Below are 26974 nucleotides of genomic sequence, written 5' to 3'. Positions count from 1 at the left end.
CAGTTCCTCAACCGCGTGTCTTCCCTTTGTAGCTTATGACGAAGAGTAGCCAACAGAGTGTCAAACGTGTCGCGTGACATTCTCATCTGGCGATAAAAGAATTCTTCGGGGATATTACGCCTATGAAAATGAATTTCAAACCAAGAATCGCAAGGCCTTGGTAGGTTCCAATAACAAGGATGAGGCCTTCGCCGCTTTCTACGGACAAATCGGTTGTGGTGCTCCAAAACCAGTTGAAGTCGAACAAGGTGAAGCCTCCACTGGCATAATAAAAATAGCAACTGCCTCTGTTGCAGTTGAACGAATTCAAGGAAGAGAAAAACAAGAATACACGCAATAATATGCCGAGGCAACATATTCGATTCAAGGGTTTAAAGATCAACATGAGCCCATGACTCCTGTGGTCACATGTAACCTTTCCCGGGAAAAGAGCGCCATCGATGGTGTTAAATTTCCGCGTGATTGACACTTGTGGTTAACAAATATTTTGCTGTGTCTCAGTGCGCCTACGCTTGACAAATTGAAAAATTGGCGGAGACAAATTTTGTCGAGATTTTTGGTAGAGCCAAACAAATTTTGTCAGTCCAGTGCGTCCGGACCCAAAGTTCTTCAAAAGGCGAGTATTTATTTATTTCTCAACAAAATTTAGTTGTAGTTTGCGGTTCGTAGTTTGCCGTTGTTTGTGCATGCATTTCGCAATGATTTTCACGCCATTGCGGTAAACTTCACCGGTTTTTAGACTTCCTCTAAGAGTTAAACTGCCTTGTTTATCCGTCATTTTTCGCTAAAAACAGAGCACTATTTGCCATCATTCAAGGAACTGAGATTCTTTGATTAAAAACGGACAAATTAGTTATCACAATATTGTGCCGTACGTAGACCCTACGCATTTCATTCAGTTTGGCACTGTTTATCAGAATAAAATTCTGCTAGGAATCATTGCAGAGGTTATTAATTTGTTCAATACAAGTGTGAATAGCTTGTAAAACTGCTTTTCAGTCAAAGAGTATTTTTGAGTCAAGAGAAATAGAATTAACACCCTACGAGCAAAGTTTCTTTCAAGACTTTTCAAACCATTTATCGAGAATTGTTAGGGAAGCCGTAATCGATTTAAATGTGTTAAGGTTTGTGGCTTATGTGTGCTATATTTATGATTTTTTTGCTTTTCTTGATTCTTTGCAGTGTAAATTAAATATGCTGAACCGTTCTTGAGTATATGGTTCAGTTTAAACGATGCTATTTTATTCCGAAATAAATAGCAAACAGAATTCTTCACTCTTGCTCGCCGATCGAGTCGGACTCAACATTGAAGTCATATCCGCGCGTATACAAACAAAGATTTTGCGACGCATTTTTTTCTCGGTTTCTTTTACAAACAAATTAAAGTAGGAAAAAAATAAAAACGTTATTTGCCGGCCTAGGTCGGTCCGTATTGGGAAAAACTGTACCCTCGGTCTTGAGCACGGCCCTCGGCCTGCGGCCTCGGGCCGTACTCAAGACCTCGGGCACAGTTTTTCCCAATACGGACCTCCCGGCCGGCAAATAACATATATATCTTTTCAGAAGCACCGAGGATTGATACGTAAAGTACGCCGTACCCGCTAAGAGGAATACTGTCCATATGATAGTTCGAACCTTCGTTTCGCCGTTGAACACGTACTGCATGCCATGAAGAGTTGAGTTGTCGATAAAGTGTCTCCATTTTTTTTATAGCCGCGGACTTGACGGTCACTTGTTTCGGCAGATAGCTTTCCTCGGAAGCCTCCTTATCCATATCGATTTTCGGTAACACTTGTTTATTCAGTCTCCTTTTAAAAGTTGCGCGGAAGTCTTGGTCGTTTGTTATCTATACACATCTAATAGGCCATTTCCGAGTTACCCTCTGCCTCTGTTTCAAAACGAGTCTACTGACGAGCGATACAATTCATATGAAAATAAGTTTTACATACAGGTCTATTTTCATGCAAATCAGACTCACTTTCATTTGAATGGTTTCGCACATAGACTCGCTTTAAAACAGAGGCAAAGGAGTAGCTCGGAAATGGCCTTTTGAGGAAGCTCGCACCCGCTTTCAGTATTACGTGCCGCTATGCACGTAACACTGTAAGTCGCTTCCCTAATTGAATAGTTTTCATGGTGTAAACAAATGAGATGCTGGAAATGTTAATAAGCACTGGATTGGAAAGCCAAATGTACCGGCTGGTACTGAATTCGTTTTTCCAACTTTTACTTTTATATCAGTTTTTTTATGTAAAAATAAGAAGGAGTGGGAATAAAAACGGCGCCATATTTTGTTTAATGTTGTCTATTTTCGTCAACATGCCTAAAGGGGATAAAACAAAACTGTCTATTGCTTTTCGGTTGACGTGAATGTTTGCCGAAAGTATAGATATGCAAAAGCACAGAGTAAATTTGTCACTTAAGGGTGGAAACATTTGACAGATGTCGTTTATATCATTCAGACCAGAAGTTAACAATTCTTTACTTTTTTTTGTTTATTTAAAAAACGTTAAAATGGAACATGTGAAACACTATGCTGTATAAAAAGAACAGTGTGCTTTGGGCACGTCATATCCAAATGACGACAGTGAAGACCTCCATCGTCATTACGTGATGTATAATAAAATGTTCACTTTGATGGTAATTAGCAATAAGATAGATTTAAAGAAGTGTTTCTAGAGGAGCTGAAATTTATTTAACATGTATAATAATTTCACAAGAACTTGAAGCATAATAATGGCATATTAGTGACATTTCAAAAAAATAAGAGTTTGTATGCAATTTCGAATTGAAGATTTTTATGCCATCCTACTGTGAGGACGTCGAGGTATAATGTAAGCAGAAGATGTTTTTGTGCGAATTAATCGGACAAAATTTTTAAGCAAGTTAAACTCTTGAACTCGGTCAGTCTTCTTCCTTACTCTGATATAATTTGCGGCAGGATATATCAACCAAAATTCGCTCAAATTGCTAAGAAATAAATTTAAGAAAATATATTTCAACAATAAAGAAATGTGTTTCCAAATTATGTGGAGAAGTGGTACAATTTTACACATTTTTGAGAAATGTTTCCTTTCCTTTTTGACAAGAATTGGTAAAATTTACCTTGACGTAGCTTATTATTGCCAAAAACTCGTCATTTTAGGATATTCCATAGTTTCAGAACGTGTTAACAAGTAAGCAATCCTTCCTTTGTTCACTAAGAAGGGAAGCAACTAAACTCGAAAATTTAACGGTACAGTTCATTTTTATGAGATTTTTATTTTTATTGTATTATTATACCTTTACAAATAATCATCCAATCAAATGCTTGCATTTAATGTCACGTGCTGCTCCTGCTCAATATTTTGCCGTGCTGGGCAGCAACATATTGGGCTAAAAACTTTGGTTACGTACGAACTTACGCATTGGATAGTTCCGGGTGTGTTGCTGACGTAAACTTATTTTTACGCGCGTACTGAAACTTGGTAGGCGTTGATGAAGAGCAAGTGAAAATTTCGCGCCAAAGCCACGATGGCTGCACCACGTGCGTTGATTTTCTTTTTAATTATCGTACTCCTGTAGTGTGTTGTTGTATCAAAGTTTTCATGATACTTTATGCAAATTCACACTGGGCGGAACGAAGAAGACCGTATGATAAGATATCGGACAACACGCTAAGCGTTTTATTAGGTGTCCAGATACAGTTTTTTCTGGGCCATACCTACAATTTGCAGCTGGCCTTTTAGCAGCCTTCCCTCACTTGGATCGGTATGACAATTACACCACATATTGGTTTTAGATCGAAATTTGATCCAATGTATTTTTAAGGTACAAAAAATTTGGCAGAGAACCGCCAAATCAGCAAAACCTGAATTTTACGCGAATCAGAAATCCCGTTTGAAAACCAATACCAACATCTTAAACTATGGTGTATAAAAAAAATTCTGTATGTTTGCTTTCGAATAAATCGCAAAAAAATTAAAACTGTACTTTTTGCATAATGATAATAAATGGACCAAGACACAAACACAACAATGATGAAGTAACTTCAAATAACGCCAAAATGTATATTTAACTTTTCTTTCGGCGCCGTACGACCACTCTTGTTATAATTTTTGGGTAGTTTTCTATTTTAAGATCTTTTTGAAACATCTTAAGATAACCACATGTGCTCGATAATGAAAACGATTCAATTCCAAAGTTGTATTTCCATTGGTTCACTGGAACCTTTTCAAATGAGCGATAAAAGAGGCGTTCGAACGGAAGAAAAAGTTGTGTTACAATAACCTAATTTCGATATAAAATTCAGCCTAAAACAATAGACATCACTACGAGGCTCTGGGGAATAAACCACACAAACTCTATAGTTTGGTCCACGGAGCCTCGTCCTGAGATCTATTGTATTAGGCTGGGTTTGAATATCTCGAAATTGGGCTATTCACGCTTTGCAAAATTATGCCAAAACATTCAAACGCATTTTTATAGCTACTCTCATGCAAATTTCGCCATTTGCTTCTTTTGTCCGAGAAATGTATTTTTCACAGGAGGAACGTCATATACAATAATTTGTATATCCTGTTGACAGCGCCTTTGTAACGAAATTTTTTCTGTCGCTCAACCTCCTTCATCGTGAAATTGAGACCTGTTCCAGTGAATCAACTTTAATAAAACTTTGGGGTTACATTCTGTGCATTATTAAACATGCGTGGCAAAAGTTTCAACAAAATCTATCGAGCAGTTTTTAAGATTTTCGATAAAACGCTCAAAATGGAAAATTACTGTTAAATTGTTTCGGTAGTAATCGTAAGAAAAAACATGAATATTCTCTGAATCGCCAAAAAGAAAATCAACAAAACTTTGACAGCGCCGAAATGGAAATATCGATTGCCCTAAAATATCGATTACATAAATCTTTAATACAAGAACAACAACTGATGAAAATTTCATATCGATCCGTGTCTGGTATGACTGCTAAACGGCCAATTGAAAATGTTAGGTATAGTTCAGAAAAAAAAAACTGTACTGAGACACCTCGCGCACTAAGCGAATACTTTTACATAAGCATTCTTTATAGCCGCAAATCAGGAGAAGAATACACAGAAACTCACCACAATTCTTACTGCGGCTGTAGAAAGCTATTATTACCTCTTGTTCTTGTTGTTTCCTTCTAGAGTAAAATATATGTTTTTAAATTAATCTGTTTCTTGTCTAATTTTTTTTCATGTTTTGTCCCTCAGCTTCTTAAAGCTAGCATGACAGATGTGTTACTTCAAAGCGGTTTAAGGTCGCGGGGGACACCTACAACATGAATAAATTCATGAAGCGAAATTTTGCTTGACCTGCATCTTTTAAAATTCTTATGTCTCGGCTGTTATCGGGTGCGATTAAGCTCAAATTTTACAGAGACATACAGAAATGATGAAAGACTTTGAATGTGATCTTTTATTTGGTAGATTGCACTTAACGGCGATGTTATAGCCTCGTTAGTTCCAAATTGGGAAGAACTTGATTTTTGGGCAGAGTTTGCGGAACGAGTAGGAGACAGCACACTATGATCTTGTCAAAAACTAATCAGTCAATACCTCTAGAGTGTCATAACAGAAGCGGAATTTTTAATTTAAAGTTTGCCAGCAAGTTATGGTGGTTTAAATGTGCAAATTTGAATTCAATGCCTTCTCTCTTTTTTTAAAAACGCTCTTTTAGAATTCCGCTTCTGTTATGACACACTACAGTATTCCTAGTTTACCTCTCTGCAGTGGCAGCTCATGAAGTTCTGTATCCGCGCTGTATTCTCAGCCCCAAAATTGTCGGAAAAGTCCAAACTTTGAGATTTCCGAAGGTCTCCCGATCAAAACACGCTTTCCAAATGGTAATTATGGTAATTATATTCCACGCTTTAATTGTGAGAACAATGCTTTTTTAACAAAAAAAGACACGATTGTTTATCAGTAAATATTATTAGCGGAGCTCCTTAGCGGCCCGCAGGGCCGCAGAGCGGAGCCCCATACCCATAAAAAAGCACAATAAAATAAGAAAAAAAAGCACAAATGCAGGAAAACCTTGCCTCTCAGTTTTCATGGTCAACATGGATAGCGGCATGGTTCGCGGGCGCGTACGAACGTCGTACGGAGTTGCGCATCATGGCCGCCATAGTTTGATGGTAGAAATAGTGAAGCAAGAAGGCCGTATAAAGGCGGCCTTTAAAATTTAAAGAGGTTTGAAAAGAAAAACAAGAAGCAATGAAACAAAATGTGGCTGAAAATTACGTGTAGAAAGTAATCGACCGCCAAAAAAGTGGACATTGAGAGCCACAATCGATCGATGACTTTCGTGTCTATCTGTAAAGCCAGCATCGTACATGAAGGAGCATTCGAAAGCTAAATCGGGTTGATAGAATAAACAAACCATTTTATTGCTATGGGGTAAAAAAAAAAAAAAAAAAAAAAAAAAAAAGGAAAAAAGAAAAAAAAAACTTGACCCTCTGGGATTTGAACTCACGACCTCCGGATCCGCAGGCTGGCACCTTACCGATTGAGCTAATCCGACAGACTCTGAAAATGCACGTTGAATATATCCTATATCAATGTAATAGATATTGTGGAGTCTACTAAACTGCTGCGAAACTATAACAGGATCGCGAAACTATTTTCTATTGCTAGAAAGCAGATAATTTACTGTACTCTAAAGTAATTTTTCGTGCCATGAGTAATGATTTTGCACCGCTTTAAGATTATTATTTCTGTCGTACTGCTGACATTCGGTTTAACCGTGAGCTATTTAAATTTGTCTTGAACCTATAAACCGCCATAAACATTAGTACTTTGGCCGCTTATTCACTAGAATGAAAACATTGTAAGCTCCAGTGAAAATTAAAGAGGTTTGAAAAGAAAAACAAGAAGCAATGAAACAAAATGTGGCTGAAAATTACGTGTAGACTGAGTAATCGACCGCCAAAAAAGTGGACATCGAGAGCCATAATCGATCGATGACTTTCGTGTCTATCTGTAAAGCCAGCATCGTACATGAAGGAGCATTCGAAAGCTAAATCGGGTTGATAGAATAAACAAACCATTTTATTGCTACGGGGTAAAAAAAAAAAGAAAAGAAAAAGAAAAAAAAACTCAACCCTCTGGGACTTGAACTCACGACCTCCGGATCCGCAGACTGGCACCTTACCGATTGAGCTAATCCAACAGACTCTGCGTTACTCGTTGAATATATCCTATATCAATGTAACAGATATTGTGGAGTCTACTAAACTGCTGCGAAACTATAACAGGATCGCGAAACTATTTTCTATTGCTAGAAAGCAGATAATTTACTGTACTCTAAAGTAATTTTTCGTGCCATGAGTAATGATTTTGCACCGCTTTAAGATTATTATTTTTGTCGTACTGCTGACATTCAGTTGTTTAACCGTGAGCTATTTAAATTTGTCTTGAACCTATAAACCGCCATAAACATTAGTACTTTGGCCGCTTATTCACTAGAATCAAAACATTGTAAGCTCCAGTGAAAATTAAATAAATGGGGAGCTCCGCTTTTAGGCTTGCCTAAATCTATATATTATGATAACTCTGAGTTACACGAATATTAGGCCATAGACTTCCTTCAATCTATATAAACGCATAAAGTTAAGCGTTGTTGTAAATTGGATAAAATTTCGTAAGAGTTCAAGCATTTTTATGTTTTAGAAATCAAATAAACATGGGGATTTTTCAGAGCCCTTCTTTTCTTTTGAGTAAACATTTTTCACAAACAATTCCACACGCGAACACATCAAATCACGCGTCCGCTCATATTTTTATGCAAATACTCGCTCGTTAAGTTGTCGATGTCAGCTAAATAAACAGCTAAAATGTCAGCTAAATAAACATGGGAATTTTTCAGAGCCCTACTTTCCTTCTGAGTAAACATTTTTATCACAAACAATTCCACACGCGAACACATCAAATCACGCGTCCGCTCATATTTTTATGCAAATACTCGCTCGTTAAGTTGTCGATGTCAGTCGTTGCACTTCGTGCATACGCTTTAAATAAATGCATAATGATAAGCCAAAGGTGTCCCCCCGCGACCTTAAGCTATAACCACCAAGCGTTTCCTGAAATTATATTGGCAAGTTAAATGATATTTGGCAGCTTGTTTCTCATTGAAACGTGACTACAATTATATCCGTTTAAAAAACATGAGTTGTAATTAAAATGGACTATAGGGGAATCTTTGTTTATAATATTTGTTTCATTAGCATATAATAAGCGCGCCAGTTTTTGATCGAGCAACAAAATATCATAGTCCGGCGGCTTAGCTCGAAATTTTAGTTGAATTGTGCACTTTTTGATACAAGCATGAAACTTGGCACAATGAAAGTGGTCACCAACAGAAATTTTTTCAGATATAGTGCCAAGCCCGAAAAACACCGGTTTCCATGGAAACCTTAATTTATTAACCCTATTCAGACCGGGCTTTTTTGGATCTTTTCAGACCTCCGTAACTTCCAGAATATTTAAGCAATCACAATGAAACTTACGGAATATATAGTATGTCCAAACACCTATCTTTTGGTATACGTCACGTGGGAAGATGACGTCACATCAGGTGACAATTACATTATAATGTCAAAACAGCCGCCATCTTGGATCCGCCATCTTGGATTTCGAATTTTTTCCAAAACGTCATAAAATCGCCCAAAATTACTGCAAAGTACTCAAAATCAATAAAACTGTGCTTAAAAACCGTACAAGGATGAAAATAACTGCATTAAAATTATTTTTCATTAATGGAAACACGAAAATTACAAAATTGGGAAGACATGCCTGTCAAAATGCCATTGCCATGGTGTTTGTGTCAAGTTCCTGACACAACAACTTATCCTACCAAATTATTTCCAGATAAATTTTAGATTAACTCGCTAAGTTTGGTAGCGTTTGGTTGAATCTTGAAAAAGTTACAAGCGTTCAAAGTCAGCGCGGGCACTTTCCGCCCCTTCCGGTCTGGATAGGGTTAAAATCAATGAAATTTCGTGAAATATTTGTTTGTCCTGGTTTATAGACAAATACTATTATGCCAGGTAGTGATGCCAAGTCGCACGTACAAAATGTAGAATGAAATGCTGTAATTTAGACTGTTCACAGCCCTATATTTTCCTATTTTTCTTCTGTTAGCGAACGGTTCACCGATCGCGAGAGACCTGGACGCTAGCGCAAAACGAAAGACGTGAGGGAGCAGAGGGCGGGGAACGAAAAAATCTTTTCCCATGCAATAATTTCCTATTGAATTATTGGTACCAAACAGATGGTAAAAAAATAACAATTGTAAGCCTAATTAAAAGCATTCATATCTGTATTTATGAATAAAAATCAACAATAAAAGGTTTATAAAAGTACAAGAAGAAATACTTCGTGGGGAAGGGGCAAGGGGGGCCTCTCGGCTGAAAATTTCATTGCTGTTTACTAGCTAAAAATAGGAAATTGACGTTGGCACTATATCAAGAATTGATTAGTATGCGAATGCTTGTAATCCTTCAAAGTTTGGTGCTTGTATCAAAAATCGCACAATTCAGGAGCTAAGCCGCCGGACTATCAGTTCTGAATATTGAAAAAACATGACACGATTAACTTTCGTTGTTAATTTTAGCCCGATGTGTTTAATACTTTTTTTCTGTGAAACGGGTTTGAAAACTCGAAATTTACAAAGAATGTAAAATGTGTGGCGCTTTTGCCACCCAGAAATTTTGCAGTTTTAGAAAGCTAATATCTCCTTCAATATCACACGCAAAGAGCTGAAAATTTCGCCGATTATCAATTTTTACAAGTTCTTCGAGCATCTGGAGTCAATTAATATATACAGAAGAACCCCGGTAACTCGAACTCGGATAACTCGAATACCCCGCTAACTCGAACTAACTTCCAGTTTCTGACGAGATAAGTTCAATTTTCACTGTACTGTTTACTGAAGGGCTGAAAAATCACTAAAATATCAATTATTAGCTTGCCAAATTAAATATTCAATCGACTCCGATAACTCGAAACCCCGCTAACTCGAACTGTTTTTCGTTTTCCTTCAGAGTTCGAGTTACCGAGGTTCTACTGTAGCTTGATGCATTCTGCCGTTTTGTTTGACTTTTACTATTGAATTTTACTATTTAATCCGAGGTTAACGATTTAACCCACCTAGCTAGGTGGGTTAAATTTAACCCGCTGTTTACCCCGAGGTTAGCGTTAACTTACCTTCGAACAACAGAACTAACCTGCGGATAAAATTTAACCGGAGGTTAAGTCGATTTAACCCGAGGTTAGGAGTTAACTCTCTTTTGAACAACCGGGTCCTGGATGGAAGTTTATGGAAATGACAGGTGACCAAAATGTATAGAATTAACTCCCGCATTTACTGCTTGATTAAAATTTTTTTTCGAGGAAACTTGCTTAGGTGTCAGTTAACTTTCGTGAGCCGTGTAGCTTTTTTCCAATCAATTGAGAAAAGTTTGGATTATTTTTTTGAGTTATGAGCTGTACATTTAATAATAGCGTTATTACGTGACCAACTATGAACTTTGAACTACGAGAAGCGTGCAAACGTGCAGACGTAGAGACGCATTTTTTCCCATTTTTGCTCTATTAGCGTTGAAAACGGAGTGAGCCTTCATAAAGATGCCAAAGGTGGATTTCCACTGTCGAGTTTTTGTCCACGCATGTTAACGTACGTGAAAATTATAAACGTACGTAAAAATTAAATTTTACGCGTGCGATTATGTGCGTTGACTTTACGTTGTCCAATTTGCAATGCCACGTTTTTCTAGGTATTTACGTATGTTACACGCACGTATAGGCACGTAGCGATCCTGAGGGTTTTCGCAGAAGTTGAACTGAGTTCAATTTTTTTCGCGGCTGTCTGCGGTTACGCAGCGATTTAACCAATCATACTTTTGGATTTTGTCACATGAGACCACGTGCCATGTCGACGCCATTTTGTTTTAATCGCCGTGGACGTAAACATGGGAAAATATTCAGATGTAAAAGCACTTCAAATTACAAGAACACAGTTGTGAAAGAAACGCCTGGCGTCCGGTCATGGAGGCTGTGAATCGGGAAGCCGGGAAGGCGTACTCGAATCTTTATGTTGTCTTTCCGAAGTATTTATAAAATGACTCGTGGTCATAATCACGCATTTCTATTACTAGCATGTGGTATTCACCCACTTGGTAACGGTTTAACGGTCCTACCCAAAATCTTTTGCGGTATTTTCGTCTTCTCTTACAAGTCTCTTACGCCTTTGTCGTAGGTAAAAAAAGGAGAAGGAAACGCTTGTCTCTAGCGGGTGCCATTACTTTGGCGGCAGGTGAATCAAATTACCCGCGATCTCCCTGCTTTTTGGCGCCAAAATTCAGGACGACGGGTATCTACGTACGTTCAACGCACGTAAAAAAAGCTTTTTAATACTGTTTACGCGAGAGTGAAAATTTGCAAACGTACGTTTTTTCACGCACGTTTCTTAATTTAACGCAACAGCTGAAATTCACCTTAATGTGTTCAGACTGCCTATCATAATCCATATTGGAAACGCTTCATTGGTTCGCTCAAAAAAATGCATATATATATATGTAATTCTTATACATCGATCAACTCCCAAAAAGCTAAGCTGTTAGTTGCTTACATGCGAGTTAATAACAAATCATCCAGATCACTTTTTTGCCATAAAAGCAGAGTTAATATACACATGCTTAACTGAAATGGATAAACAAATTCCGGGGGCTAATGTTCTGTCGAACCAGCAGGCTATGAAGACCGCGGCTATGAAGACAAAATGGAACCACTTCATCGAAAACTCAACGCTTCATGGCATGCAATACGTGTTTAACGGTCAATCGAAGGGTCGAAGTATAATCTGGGCCGTATTCCTCTTGGGTGGAATGGCGTACTTTTCATTCCAATGCTCGCAGCTTTTGACAATATATTTTCGCTACCCGATAACAACAAAACAAACACTGGAATACGAACAATCTCCCAAGTTTCCTGCCGTCACTCTCTGCAACTTCAATAGGATTAGGAGGTCTCGAACACGAAAGTTTAAGGAAGAGCTAATAAATTGGGTTTTCGGAGAGAAAGGTCTAGAATTAAAAGGAGTGCTAGCGAATATCAGCACCATAAATTGGAGCGATTATAAAAATGTCAGCTTGGAAGACGTTTATTATGACGCAGGCCACCAGATTGGTGCAATGCTTGGTGGCTGTGTTTGGAGTGGACGTAAATGTAAAGATTACAATTTCACGCGGATCTTGACAACCATGGGACTTTGTTACACCTTTAATTCGGGTTAGTTTATTAAATATTGCTATTTTTCTAGTTTTCTTAAAATTTAAAAAACATATTTCAAAGCCAGAACGGTTGTGACATTATTCATTTGAATAATGAAACAGTTCTACCCGCATTTCCATTAAATATTGAATCGATATTTTCCATATCAAGTTGTGGAGAAGCCTTCTTTTTTAAATGAATTATGTTGTTTTCAGAACCCTTTTTAACTAATTATTTCTTCCTTTCTGCATTTATTCTTTTTTATTTTAAGCGAAAAGCTTATTTTAAGCGAAACGCTTTAGCTTTGACATTTAACCATAAACTTCACACATACGCGTCAGCTTTAATTAACTGTCATGTCCAGATGCCCACTTAGGGCCGAATCGCACTAGCGGACAAGTTTTAAAGTCATAACATTTTTGACAAAAACAAATGTCGCGACAAGTCAGAGACATTTTGGAACAAAAGGTGTAATTAGTACATAGCTCTCACGTGCTTCTGGCATCCCTGTACATTTCTCGCCCGGCCGTCTTGGCAACATCTTGCGTCGCGGTAATCTACAATCATTGTCGCGTGTTCTCACGTAGATTGAGTGGTCTCAGTAACTTTTCTTTTCTCATTTTCCATTTGGCCTATTTGCTTTGCCCTCGCGAAGGTTTTGCGGCTGGATTTGATGTGAGAGCCACTCAGGGTGCATACTTCCAACAATTTTTGGTGCGTGTTGTTTTCGTGCTTTCGCCACACATCCAATCAACAACGTATTGTTATCTGGCATCGAGGGTTTCGGAATTGTCCTGCCTTGAGCGGATACGGCCCCTTTGATGATTTGTCCGTTTTGACAAAGTTTGCCCTTCAACAAGTCGTACGCACTTGTTTTTGCATTGTTTGACAAAATCTTCCGCGTGCAACGCGGACCAATCATGCACTCTTCTTTTTTTCCTGAATGTTGGACAAGTTCTGGTCCATAAACGTATTCGCACTTGTTTTCTGTAACAAGTGACACGTTAATGATGAAATCTACCAATTGTTACAAAATTTGTCGCTAGTGCGATTTGGCCTTATAGCCAAAGACAGCGTTAACTATAGTTAGCTATTTCGGTAATGTGACATGTGACCGCTTCTCTGTTCGCCCTAACTATAGTTAGAAAATTTACGCCTCGCTGATCCAGAACAATACACACTAACTATAGTTATACCCAAGCAGGGTTCGTGGGTTAGTCTTGAGTTTACAAACGAAAAACCGATCAGAATGCGACAACTCTTTTCGCACGTGCGAGATTAACATAATGTAAATATACAAAACAAAGCGTGAAGGGAAGAAAAAAAAAAGAAAAACAACATGCCAAGAAATTACATATCACCAATGTTAGCAAAAATAAAGCTTGAATTCTTCAGCTTCTAGCATCCTTACTTCATGTTATTTTCAACGCCGAGATTCCGTGCAAAAATAGAAAAAAATAGAAGAACAACTAGACAAGATTAACAACAAGGGCTGTCATGAACTAATTTAAATTCGAAATTATTCAAAAGCTAATCAGAACTAACTATAGTTAACTGCATTGGTGTGACCGCAAAGACGACCGAAAGCACTAACTATAGGGCCCATTTTTTTTTTAAAAAAAAAAAAAAAACCAACATACCATGTTTATATAATAAAGTTAGGTATGACGTCACGTAACTTGAGACTCACTATAGTTAAACTTTAGTTACGTCGTAGATGTGACTGCAGCCAATATTTGCCATCTTACATTTTTGAAGGCCTTGTGCGTCGCATGGCTAGCGCTCGGAAAGGAACTTTGCACGGTTTAAACTCATTTATACTGTGCGGTCAATTAAGAAACAATTTTCTGCCACAGATTAGCTAAACACTTTATATTCCACTTTTTTAAACATAGTTTTAAATTAATTAAAAAGGACTGCAATCTTTTTTCTTAACGCTGCTTTCATAAATGATTTGTTAAACGACCTCTAATATTAAAATAAAACGTCTGAATCATAATTAGCAACAAAAAAATTGGTGTGTCGATTGTGACATAGGAAGCTAGCCATCCACGAGATCTCTACCATTCTTCTTACTACGCCCGTTTGAAGTGTTTCTTGTGAGCGTTCATTCTCAGCTCTAAGGCGTCTTAACGTGCGGAACCGTTCCACAAATAAATGAGGAAAGACAAAATGGCTTAGGGACGCTGTTATTTCATAGTGGATCGGGTTACATTCGCGAACCGAGTCGGTTAATAAAATGAAAGCAAAATGGCGTGAGTGAGTGACTGATTATGTATCTTGTGCTTAATCTGCGTTAGGCTGGTTAGTAACTAAATTTATATTTCGCTCGGTACCGCAACCCTCGGCTGTGCTACTCGCAGTGACCATTTTACCATTAAATTTTCTCTCAATTCCTTTTTATTTTATTTTACTGTCCCCCTGGTCAAAACTTCCTAGCTACGGCCTTGCCAACAACCCACCGTACTAGATATTTAGGAACGATATCAAAGAATCGCCACAACTGAACTATCCTTCGTTATCCTCTTTTAACTCCTCTCGCTCTGTCTAGTTGCGCCAGAAAAATAGAAAGAACTTGAATTAATCGCCGTTTAGGTTTATTACCCAGGATTCAGGATATTGGGAATCCTTTTTGACAAGCACAATAAGCACATCTTTTAGTCCTGACCATTCTTCTTGTACACTACCCATTTTGCAAGTATGTTCCGCGGATGTCCGAACTTTAATTTCGCAGTTTGTTTACCTGGAAAGTCACGAAACACTTCGAAAGACTACACGTAAAATCTAAAGCCAAAGTGGCGAATTTGAAGCGAACTTAAATTTAAACCCAGGTGATTTGAACCCGTGCAAACACTTTTGTTGTCGCACCACCAAATCAGATATCCTTAAAAACACAATTTTTGTTTCCTTTTACTGCCACCAGGAAAAGACCGTCAAAAGATCTTAAGAGTAAAGAGCTCTGGAGTTAACTTTGGATTAAAACTGATATTAACCGTGCAACAATATGAATACTATGGTTTGACGGCGAAGCAGGCGGGTTTTAAAGTCCTGATCCATGACCAAGATACACCACCTATGGTTGAAGAACTTGGTTTCTCGGTTGGTCCCGGCACGTGTACCTTTGCGGCGATTAAGAAACAAAAGGTAAGATATCATTCTCGTCCCCATTTTATAGCCGGCGGGGCCTGGGCACGAAAAAAGAAGGGTCTGGAGACACAGGATTTCCCGTCCTAGATTGTAGGACCTTCCGGTCTTCATGTATGCAGTCACGAAGTTTCAAAGAATGTATGAGAGAATCACTGCATTTTTTACTTCCGCTCAAGAATTCCGTTCCAAAAAGCCCATCCAACAAATTCGAATTAATTGAAAAATCCTATGTCCCCAGAGCTCTTCTCGTGCCAAGGCTTCGAAGCAATAAGGGCTATGGGAACGAGAATGATAAGATACATACATACATGCTATTTAATTCCGGAAGTTGATCCATATCAAGAAATATTGCAGCCCATTCTCAAGACTGGTGGGAAAAAAATAAGGACAGGCCAAAGACGAGAAATAAGGTTTTTGTTTATTTGATACTTTAATTTATGTATGTTAACTTTTTAACTATAAGCATTTGACCAGAACTTTTCCTAAATTCGCGTTAATTTTATTATCCGTGAATTTTGTTCGCGTTGTTAAAATGCCTCGTTATTTACCTACTAGAAGATGGTTTTCCATGTTCTATAAAAACATAATGCACGCTTGAGGTCTATAAAAGCTGCTAGTGGATGCCCGAGCCGTCAGGCGAGGGCATTCAGCTGCTTTTCTAGACCTCAAAAGTGCATTATTTTCTCATAGGACATAGGAAAACCATCTTCTAGTGGGTTTAGAATATAGCATTAAAAAGAGCACAGAACTTACAAGACTCGCGGCCGCTTACGGCATTCACAAACGCACGCAACATCGGTAAAGTGAAAGTTTAGTTTATTCTTTTCTGTGGCGGCTTCTTTATAAAAAAACCGAGATACCCTTTCATTCATATTTCCTATTTATAGTCCTTTCTTTGACTACCAAAAGATTCTCACAGAGCCGTCAAATCTAGTTAAAATATTTACGCATTCAAGTCATGTTGGTTAAGCCTACTTCAATTTCATTCAATGAAAAATTTTCATGCTTTCGTTTCGCAGCAAGTTTTTCACATTCGCCTCCAATTTCGATTTAAAAAGAACAAAAGTGGAGTGTTCTGTCTTTAGATTGTGGCTTAAAAAGGTTTCTTACCTCAAAGCGTTTCTAGAGTCCGGCTTTTTTGCTAAATAATTTTCAATCAATTTCGGGCAGTTCACGGCAAAATAGTGGCGTACACAACTCCAAAGAAAAACAACAAATTTCAGCGATTCTTTCTTCGTCTGTCGCTTCCTTTGGCACTGCCTTACTTCCATTTAAGCAAGTGAACCGTTTCTGATAAAAACTTCCTGCTTTAAAGCAGGATTAAACAATAAAACAAGAGAATAGAGGCAAAGTTGTTCAGCGAAATTCGACAAACAATTCGCACATCCGGGGTACCGGGCTTCTATAGTTTTCAGCTATGTTCTATAAAAAATAATGCCCGCTAGAATTCCATCGCGCGTATACAGCGGCTATATTCTAAATTCCTATAATAAGGTAATAGCAATATTCTATCGTTTGCTAAACTTGAACAATCTACGTTATTAGGTGAAAAACCTAGAAGCACCCTATGCAACAAATTGTTCAAAAGATGCAATTCCTGGTTTTTCCAATTATACTACTTCTTCTTGTATGCTGACGTGCAAGGCAAAATACGTGATTGAGAAGTGCGGATGCAGGGACATCAAACTGCCTGGTAAGGACTGGGTCCAATTTTTGAGGGCAAAGAAAGGAAGAACTTAAATTTGAGGGGGGAAAGCAGAATTGTCAGTCGGATGCGGGAGCATTTTCAAAAGAACCTACATTTTATTTTAATTATTAAAGAAGAGAGGAATTTTCTTTTGTTCAACAATCCTATTTTGTTCGCTCATGTCATATAATGTTACTCTTTTCCAGTCGATATATTTTTTTAAATTTTTACTGCCGTCAAATAATGAGTTACTTGTGTCAGAAATGCAAAAAAAGGAGTTACCGACTTCGTTTCAGAGCCGTTGAAAGCAAGTGGAAAACTACCCTGATTTTGAAAAATTGGCGCAGGTTATCCAGCATAATTTACAGGGTATATAGTCCGCAAATATATCGAAGGCGGGTGAACGGAGGCAAACGATCTCAGTAATATATTATAGAATTGCATCTGTTGCGTATATAATTCATATGCTGACATCCTTTCTGTAAGAAAGGATGGCATTAAACCGGCATTTTATGGTACTTCTGGATGTGTGACATACCATGGACTACTTTTGAAGATACAGGGGCGTGGGGAGGGGGGTTGCGCACCGCCCATTTTAAATAAAGGTAAGTCAATGCCATTGTATTTTTGCATATTAAACAAAACGATTGATGTTTCCTGGAGAATTAAATGTAATTTTTTCTTGTCGTGTCTAATTTAACAAAACAACTCCATCCAAGAGAGATCGTACTCCCTTCGATGTTTGTGCTTTTGTCTCACTCGCTCACTGCACTTCTTTGAATTGTACGAATTAAGTGACGAAAAATTGCACTACATAGAGCTTTTATATTTTTTCTCTTAATCATTCATCTCTTCATAAAAACACCGTGAAACATTTCTGAAAATATTAGAATAAACATCGATATCTTAGTTTTGCTTACTTGTTTATCTCCCTTAGCTACTGATGATACCAAGATACGTGCATGCGGTTTGCATGATACCGCAACATGCGTTCACAATGCAATGGGTAGGTGATATGTTCAAAAAGCGTCTTGTAACAAGTCCACCTCTTGTACACAGTGAAACTTTTACTTTAGGGTACCCTTTTTTTAAGGAGAACACAAATTCTTGTTTACCAAATCGATCATAAAATTTTTGTAAGGCCTATACACCTCTTTTCTATTGATGGGACAGCTCTGTTACGGGGACTGGGACAATCGTTGAACGTTGGAAGGCTATCACAACCCCCCTATAAAAGCCCAACGGGGTACTCCATATATGGGCTACCGTATATAATTTTCAAAACCCACTCTTTCCCCATCTTGCAGCACAACCAGGCCCGCCTTTAAGGCTACAGGGATCCGTGCTATTGTAAACTGGCTAAAACGGGATCTAGAAATTTTTTAATGGCAAATTCTGACCATGCCCTTAAAAGTTGCTTTGGAGTTTGCCTACCAGTACAGCCTTACTGAAGGTTCTATTCAAGGCGGTGTAAGATGTTAGTTCGGGAACTTGACTAACACAATACTTTTTTTCTGCAGAAAATTTTTATCTTATCGGTGTTGGTCACTGTAATTGTCCTGCGCCTTGCGAAGCGATTTATTATCAACCAGTCCTGTCATACGCCTCTTTTCCAAGTAACGACTTCATGCCCGCTCTCGTAAAGGCTTGGATAGGTACTATGGAAAGTGCTATCGTTGAAGGGGCTACTAAAGAGTTTAGGTGCGTATCAATAAAGTAATAGGTAGCTGTAGCTTAAGCACTGTCGACACCGACGCCGAGGACAACGGCTAGTTTTAGTTTTACTTAACAATCTGGCAATTATCTTTTTATTGGTTTAGGAGCTAGCTCCAGCTAGTTCAGGGGATCGTTCTACCGTAAATAGAAATACGAAAAATCGGCCGCCGTGTTTCACATACTCTAAATTACGCAGAGCTCAGTAATTTCATGTCGTTTTCCAGGGAACGGCTATGCGCCGGCTAAGAAATGTACCAGGACTGATTTATAACGCACATGCATTTATAAACAGCTACATTTAACTTTTCGTTTAGGGACTGGTCATTATTTATCGCCTGGGGAGGAGCGGAGGATTTTTTTTTTTTTTTTTTTTTTTTTTTGGGGGGGGGGGGGGGTCACTTGAAGTATAAATGAACAGAAGGGGGGATCAGTCGTAACTGAGTGCTCAAAAGGGGGGATCACTGAAGATTTTGGAAGGATTCAGATGCAGGACCACTCAAATCTGTTTGGATAATGCGAATTCCGAAAGATTTCGGAATGCCTTCGGAAGGTAACCAAGCATAGTCATTTCACGCGTGGTGCACAGGAATTCGATGTTGTGCTCAACTCGAAACAATAGGAAATCCCAGAGCACAAAATTATTCAAAACCACGAGATCGCTTCAATATTTACTCAATTTTGCGTTTATGTTAGACAATCTTAGAAGTTCTCAATGAGCATGAAATTCAGGGATTGTGTAGTGTACTGATCAATTGCCACCCTGAAAAATTTTGGAGAAAATTCATCGACGAGGTTTGAAATAATCGCTTTTTTGCGAAAGTAGGCATAAAATTGGTAAATAGAGCAAAACATTGAACTTCACTATGATTCATATATTTCATATTTTTTGAAATCGCGCAAGTCTATCTACTTCTTACGGTTTGGATATCGGATATGGGACATTTTTAAAAGGAATGAAGGAGCTAGAGCCTCTCATAAACATCAAAAAAGAAGCAAATTTCTTTATATGAAGTCTTGTCTTTATTTTACGCATAAATTATACCGTCTAAAAAGAAATTCCAAGATGTTCCAAAATCCCTCTTGTAGATTTTGATGAAACTCCGCAGAGCTGAAGGCAAACACCCAAGGTATACGTAGCGTGGAGGATCTCAAGAGAAAATGCGGTTACGGGCTAAAATTCGATTCAGAGCAAAAACCTGTGTGCAGTCATTGTCACGTGATATTCATTCCGATCTCCCAAAAATTTATGTCATATTGCAGTTCAGTCTATGTGTAATCCATGTGATATACTAGATATGCCATTGACATTAATCTCTTTACGTATGAGGGTTTCAAAGTTGATAGGTATCGCTAGAAAAAAACAGGGTCGAGCCACCTTAATTTCTGAAGAAAAAAATTCAATATTGTTATAGACATTTCAGTGGTATTTGGCCTATTCCTTGAATAAAATTTGCATACCACGTGCACATAAGTGCTTATGTAAAAATGAAGCACTAATCATTTAGAATAAGACATGATATACATGCACAGTAATGCTTTGTCCAAACTTATTTCCCAAAAGTAAACATTTTTAATCAATTTTAGAAAATAAGAACCTGTTTCCAAATTTGAGGCTAAATAGCTTCTTATAAAAATGGTATCTAATTTGCAAATTTTGGCCTAACAGGTTCTTAAATGTTAGGTTCTTACTCGCGGGTTTTTAATGTCAATGTATCGTTCTCCGCTTCGCACCATTAACATGCTCTTGGATGAAATACGCGGCTGTTCCGGTGGGAAATGAATGGAACGCTCCTTTTCACTGGAATGTTTTCACATGATAGACACTCGTGTGGTACCATTGCGTTTGTTGAAAAATTGTACTAATCCATTTGCCACAAAATTCTTACCGGCTTTTCCAAACCCATGGAAAGCGCTCCCAGTATCACAGAATTAGCGAAGACTAGTATAATAGCGAGCACAAACGCAGAAAACGCTCCTGTAATCCAGGCCATTGCGGATACGCTGGTTCAGTTTTGTCCCTTATAACCAAGATGCCGCGTCGACGTCGCTACCCTCCCTAGCCCCAGTCCTCTTGACGCGCGGTTTTTACTTCGAAGTCCGCAATTTTTTTAACAAAAACCCAAATGGACTAAAATTTTGGCTTGTAGCAGCCTACAGTTCAAACAAATACCGCTTTCATCTGGCAGACATGAAGGCCAAGTAATACGGGCAACATTTGTTTTAGCCTGCAGAACAGGCGGTTTATTTTGCGGGTCTCGCGAAGCGCTGCAGGCTACAGTTGTTTTCAACCTAAAGCGCAACATTGTTGCAAGTTGAAAAACCACACATGCGTTAGCGAGTTCAGTGTTGCAAGTTTAGGTAACAATGTTTGCCAAATTTGACTGGAGTTCTACTCTTTGCAAGAATATACAATAGGCCATTCCCGAGTTACCCTGTGCCTGTTTCGAAACGAGTCTACGTGCGAGAACCATTCAAATAAATGAGTTTCACCTACAGGCCCATTTTAATGCAAATCAAACTCATTTTCATTTGAATGGTTTCGCACGTAGACTCGTTTTGAAACAGAGGCAAAGGGTAACTCGGAAATGGACTATTCGCCACTTTTTAAAATAAGTCTGAATTAAACGCTTGTGATTGACCGCCTGTGAAGTGCGGCAACGCAGCAAATATGAACACTTTAAACAACATGGCGGAGGGATAAAACGTAAATGTAAATTATAAATGTAAATGTTGTTTTCAGTGGTCATGCATTTAGCTTCGAGATGGCTCGTACGTTTCTAGACATGACACTGAAACAGAGGAATCAAATAATTTAAATGACTTTAACCACAGGCGGCCCAAGCTCACTACGTGAATTAATTACTTATAAAGTGTAAGCGAACGTGACTCTTGGCTTCGAGCGGTGTTGTGTTACAAAGTTGCGATTTATAAGGCTTTGTATGGGAACTCAGCGATTTTGGTTCAAAAGGTATAAAATTAAATATTTTACGAATAAAATCGAGTTATCTTGTTTCCATGTTGTGTTCTTTGTTGTCTGCCTGCGTCTCAGGTCGTTTTAAAGCGTTTTCGGCGAGTTGCGCTGCCTGGTGGTGTTCCACTAAGAAAAAAAAAGAGTCACGTTCGCTTACACTTTATACACTATATACACGTTTTACGAAGTGAACTTGGGCCTCCCGTGCTTCAACATGGTTAAAAATCCCACCTAGCAGGAGGCAGACCGGTTGGCTATATACAAAGTGTAACCGAGGATGAAGGGCTTACAACGGGAACGTCTGGATTACAACACCAGCGCACTAATCCACTCAGCCACACTACCTCCATAAAGGCGGTGTTACAAAGGACAACTTGTAGCAACGAACACCGTGTAACATGGTACCTGGGGCAATTTTTCGCGCAACTTTTGTCTCCGCAACACGTTGCGAGTTTTTGAACTGAGCCCAAGTCCAAAACTCGCAACGCAAGATGATGAATGTTTAAAAAGTTGGCTCGCGTAACAGGGCCGCCGTCGATGTTTTGCGCAACACCTTCCCAGAATTCTGTTCATTATGGCCTGGACGCACGCGCGAAATGTTGCGAGTCGATGTTGCGCTGAAAATCGTCTCGGGTAACATGCATGTTGCCAAGTGCATTTTGTACGATGTTGCGCGAAAAGTTGACTCGTTTAACATACCTCGAAAAGTTGACGTGGTGTTGCGGGAAAATCTTTGTTGCAAGTTGTCCCGTGTAACACAACCTTAAAGGGATATAAATGACAAACGGAGTAGAATTGCTTCATCAGAAACTGCCCGAAATTCAGAAATTTATCATTGGTCCTGTTTTTGTTCCAGAGAAAATTTTCTGGAACTAAATGTGTACTTTCAAGACCTGAGCTACCAACTTATTGAGCAGCAACCCGCGTACGATAAAGCCAGCGTCTTTGGTGAGTTTTATACCTTATTATACAGTAAAAACCCGAGAGTAAGAACCAGTATTTTCCCAAGTTAGACTAAACAGGCTCTTACAAATTTAGGCTTGCTAGGTTCTTATAGGTTCTTATTTTCTGAAGGAGCATTTACATTCTTGTTAATAGAGTTTTTAGTAGTTTTCAGCCTTTTCCTTCTATGAAATTTGCATACCATTTTATTTATATTTTTGTGCTTGTATCAATAATAGTATTTTATGATTTTCAACATTTGAGGGGGGGGGGGGGGGGTGCATGCCATTACATTACAACTGGAGTGATAATAAGGTTCCTAGGTGTATCCAAATAGGATCTAGAATGTCTCCTTATCTTATTTCCCTTAAACAAAACATTTAGAAAATAAGAACATATTTCAAAATTTTAGGCTTAAGAGGTTATTACAAAGAGGGTGTCCAACTGGCAAATTTTAGCCTAACAGGTTCCTAAAAATTAGGTTCCTTCTCGCAGATTTTTACTGTATTCTGTTCTATAGAACAAGTATGGTTTGCTGCTATCTTGGGACCGCCGGCATCGTGAGGGCCGCCAACTAACCCATCAACAACAGCTTTGCTATTAAATTCAGTAAAATAAACGTTATTTAGCTCATTCTTTTCCTGCGAAAGTGCGTCCGTTCATCAGCTGGTTCATGATCACATGCATCTAACAGCAGGGGAACTTTTTCCCGTTAAATTACCATGAGTGCCGGGCAACATTGCGAATAACTGTGACGTCAGAGAGGAACAGTGCTCAATTTATTGCGCGCCGTAGAACGTGACCTGGGCGCTACTGAAGGTGACATGACGACTTGACCTCGGTCAAACATCTCAGGTTGTTTTTCTTTCAAACTCTTCATATTGAAGTGGAAGTATGAGCAAGGATAGATTATATAAGCAAGGATAGATTAAATAAGTGCTGAGTGTAAATATATTTCCATTCCCTCAAATAAACGAGTAGAGTTGAGTATTTTTCTTTTTAAATGCTCCGCATCCGAGCTAGCCTGAATTTCAGACATAGGCGACCACAGAGGGATGTCTGAAATTCAGGCTGCATCCGAGCCAAATTGCCGTTGACAAATGGCGCCGACAAGTCTGCAATTGCCTGTTTTCAAACAAGTGGAACTTTTTTAGTAAAGCTCCAAAACATTTAGTAAACCATCAGACTACTAGTTAAATATAGAACTTTGAACTGTGAAATTTGAACCTTATCTTTGAAGTACTTTTCTTGTTTTTCGTTGTTGCAATTTTCTATCGTTTGACCGCCGTCGACTTGACGACTTGCTGTTAGATACTATGTACCAGTTTTTCAAAATTTAGATTTGTTCTCGCTCGAGCAAATGTCTGCTTGTTTCGCGCGGTATAATTGTAACTACATTGAATGAAACAAGTCAAAAAGTACACAGCTGACCCAAATAAGTACTTCTGAACGCAAAACTCGGTAGTTAAATGCAAAGCTTTGCAGTGCTAGGAATCCCAATAACAAATTCATGTCATTAATATTTTCTTATGGCAACCGTGCACTGTAAGTAAAACACTGGCTATACACACTTGCTTTATTAAAGCCCTTTGTTTTGCTTGCTTGATTTTCTCGGTTCTCAGGAAACGAAATTCAAAGTTTTTCTTGGTACCAGTCCATGTCGCGATCGATCCATGGTGCTACGACATATTTTGGAGCACAAAGCCCAAGGCGGTCATTTGTTGGTGCCCTGACAAAATGTCTGACCAGTGGCGCACTGGATAACTACATTTTCTTTCTGTCTTCTGGAGCCTTGTGTGTGTCTAGTTTGGAACCCTATACCCATTTGGGACCCTTCATTAGAGAACTAAGCGTCTAACCTAGCATTTATTTTCCGTTATTGCCTGAAAAGAAAACCACGTCGTTGAAATGTTCCTCGTTTTTTTTTTTTTTTGTTTTTCAGGTGAGATAGGTGGGCAGCTCGGTCTGTGCATTGGTGCCAGTCTTTTGACCTTATTGGAGTTTTGTGACGTCATATTCACCATACTAAAGATACGGTTTGGACGTCGAGCAGCATTTGCCTCAGGCCCTCAGGAAACACCCGGGTATCCAACGGACGAAACTAGTCACCTTTAAAAATCAACAGTAATTGATACCAATCGTTATTAATATAGTTGAATCTCCCTAATACAGGCACCGATGGGCAGAGCGAAGTGTCTGTGTTATAGAGGTCACAGCTATTACGCCACTTTTATTACTTCACCGATAGTGTTCAGCAACTAAAAGTGGCCCACATTCGTCTTTAACTGCATCTAAATTGATTAATATGCAGCACTAAGACACACTGTCTATCAGTAGAGCACTACATTGTACATTCAGCTACATGTTCTGTATACAAATCGCTGTTTTCAAACGAAATGACCTACAAAGCAATGCTGCATGTAAAAAAGTAATATTAAGCACAATTTTGAAAACGTCCAAGCGTTTTTTTTGTAACCACAAACGAATTAGCTCTCTGGAGCCGAGATTAAGTGTCCGCTGTCCGTATTAGAGAGGGTCCGTGTTATAGAGGTTTTTTTCCTAAAAAAAATATGTGAGGATTTTGTCCGGACATCGGAGATTGTCCGTAACTCCCCGGAGAGGTTCGACTGTATATCGATTTTTAATTACAGTCGCTAGGCAATCAATGTTTAAGAAGTAGATTTGTCTGACCTATTAATTGGCATCGATTTTCGATACCAATCTTGCTTTTGAACTTTCTCGCGTTTTGTTTTCAACTTTTCCTTCTCAGCGATCGTGATATTCGTAAGCGCGAAAAACGCACCCTCGGAGATCCATTGGCGACTAGTCGGGGTGAAACGAGAAAAAACCGGCAAAAATCGGAGCGACGAAAGTTTTACTTGCTTTCGTCTCGACTACTTGGCCCTGGGTCTCCGAAGATGCGCAAAACATGGCATTGTTAATAATTGCAAATATAAACAGATTTTTGTTTGATTGCGTATGGACTGCTAAACGTACGACGAAATAGCATGTGTTTGGCTAATTATTGAGCGAAATTACACAAAGGCGCATGAGCACTTCTGTTTCGAGTAGCCGTTAGCATAACGTTTGGAGAGAAGTAATAACCTTATTGTTACTTATTTTTATGGGATTAGTTTTCGGGATCTTCCAATAACCGCGAAATATAAGACCCACGAAAACATATTGTAACATATTTAAAATTAAGTCTCGCGAAATATGCCCATCCCATTTTCGCGCAGTTGAGGTCCCGCGGAAATAAAGAACAATAAAGTAATGTGTCCAGCCCATTGCCTCCATCGGGGTAAAGGCCAAAAGGAAGAAAGGACGTTAATAAAGGTGATACTCAAAAGTATCTGTCGACCGTTGAAGAGTGGGGGAATCAATGAACCAGGATATCTTCCTTACATGCCTTTGCATTACTACATTAGTGGTACCAGATACAGCAAACACCCGCATATAAGAACACATGATTTCGGAGGTCAGGCTGATCGGGTTCTTATTTAATGGGTGCTTAGTGACACATCAGCCTCAAGGTGTTCTTAAAATGTTCTTAAATTTCTATATTAGTAATAGTACCCAAAAATGCCCCTAGATGTAAAAATAGCATAAATTAATAAATATTCTTTGATTTTTATGATCACAATCAATACTGTATCATTGAGGCTATAGATGAGATGACTGGCTGTCCTTCATTATAGGTAATGATAAATAAAATCACTTGTATTTTTAGGAATTATGACACCTTTTCCATTTTATAAGAACATGCTGAATTTTTCAGGCTGATCTTGTTCTTATAAAAATGGGGCTTTATTGGCCAAATTTCAGCCTGGTGTTCTTAATCCATTTGTTCTTATATGCGGGTGTTTACTGTAGTTATCATAATTTCTTTGCATATTCCATTTTATATTTCATACTTTTATTCATCCTGTAGCTTAGAAAATATATGTTATTTTGCTTTTAGTTTCGAAGGCAATGCTTGATAACAATAAAAAAATAAAAATAAATAACTCACCAGTGAAACTGGCAGCTAGTGAAACATGTTGTAAGCAGTATTCTTTATAAAACTAGAATTCTAGGATTACGTTTGCTAACAAGGATCTTAAAAAAAAATCCGCTGATGCCCATTTATACACATGGTTGGAGAATGACACTGTGAGAACAGAATGTCTTGTCCAAGGACACGACAAAATGACCGTGCGCTCCATAACAAAGAATAAATCTCATTATTAAAAACTA

At 38.5% G+C, this 26974-nt stretch overlaps 1 protein-coding gene and 1 long non-coding RNA gene across 2 annotated transcripts; one reads left to right on the top strand and one right to left on the bottom strand.

Moving 5' to 3' along the window:
• Window positions 1-6376: 6376 nt before the first annotated feature.
• LOC144663901 (uncharacterized) lies at window positions 6377-7068 on the bottom strand. The gene is made up of 2 exons (XR_013572696.1): window positions 6703-7068; window positions 6377-6661 (listed from the first exon to the last, which is right to left on the bottom strand). It is a non-coding gene; the product is annotated as an uncharacterized LOC144663901 (long non-coding RNA).
• A 4563-nt stretch (window positions 7069-11631) lies between these two features.
• On the top strand, window positions 11632-26974 carry LOC144663873 (acid-sensing ion channel 1C-like). The gene is made up of 7 exons (XM_078524953.1): window positions 11632-12293; window positions 15199-15419; window positions 16968-17115; window positions 18047-18115; window positions 18630-18810; window positions 22653-22744; window positions 24681-26974. The coding sequence occupies exons 1-7, from the start codon at window positions 11711-11713 to the stop codon at window positions 24851-24853; spliced, it is 1467 nt and encodes a 488-aa protein (XP_078381079.1). The 5' UTR covers window positions 11632-11710; the 3' UTR covers window positions 24854-26974.

Source organism: Oculina patagonica, chromosome 8, assembly GCF_052425735.1.
Source record: "Oculina patagonica isolate OP01 chromosome 8, crgOcupat, whole genome shotgun sequence".
Taxonomy (NCBI): domain Eukaryota; kingdom Metazoa; phylum Cnidaria; class Anthozoa; order Scleractinia; family Oculinidae; genus Oculina; species Oculina patagonica.
Note: the sequence above shows the minus strand (reverse complement) of the source record. Positions and strands in the feature narration are given on the sequence as shown.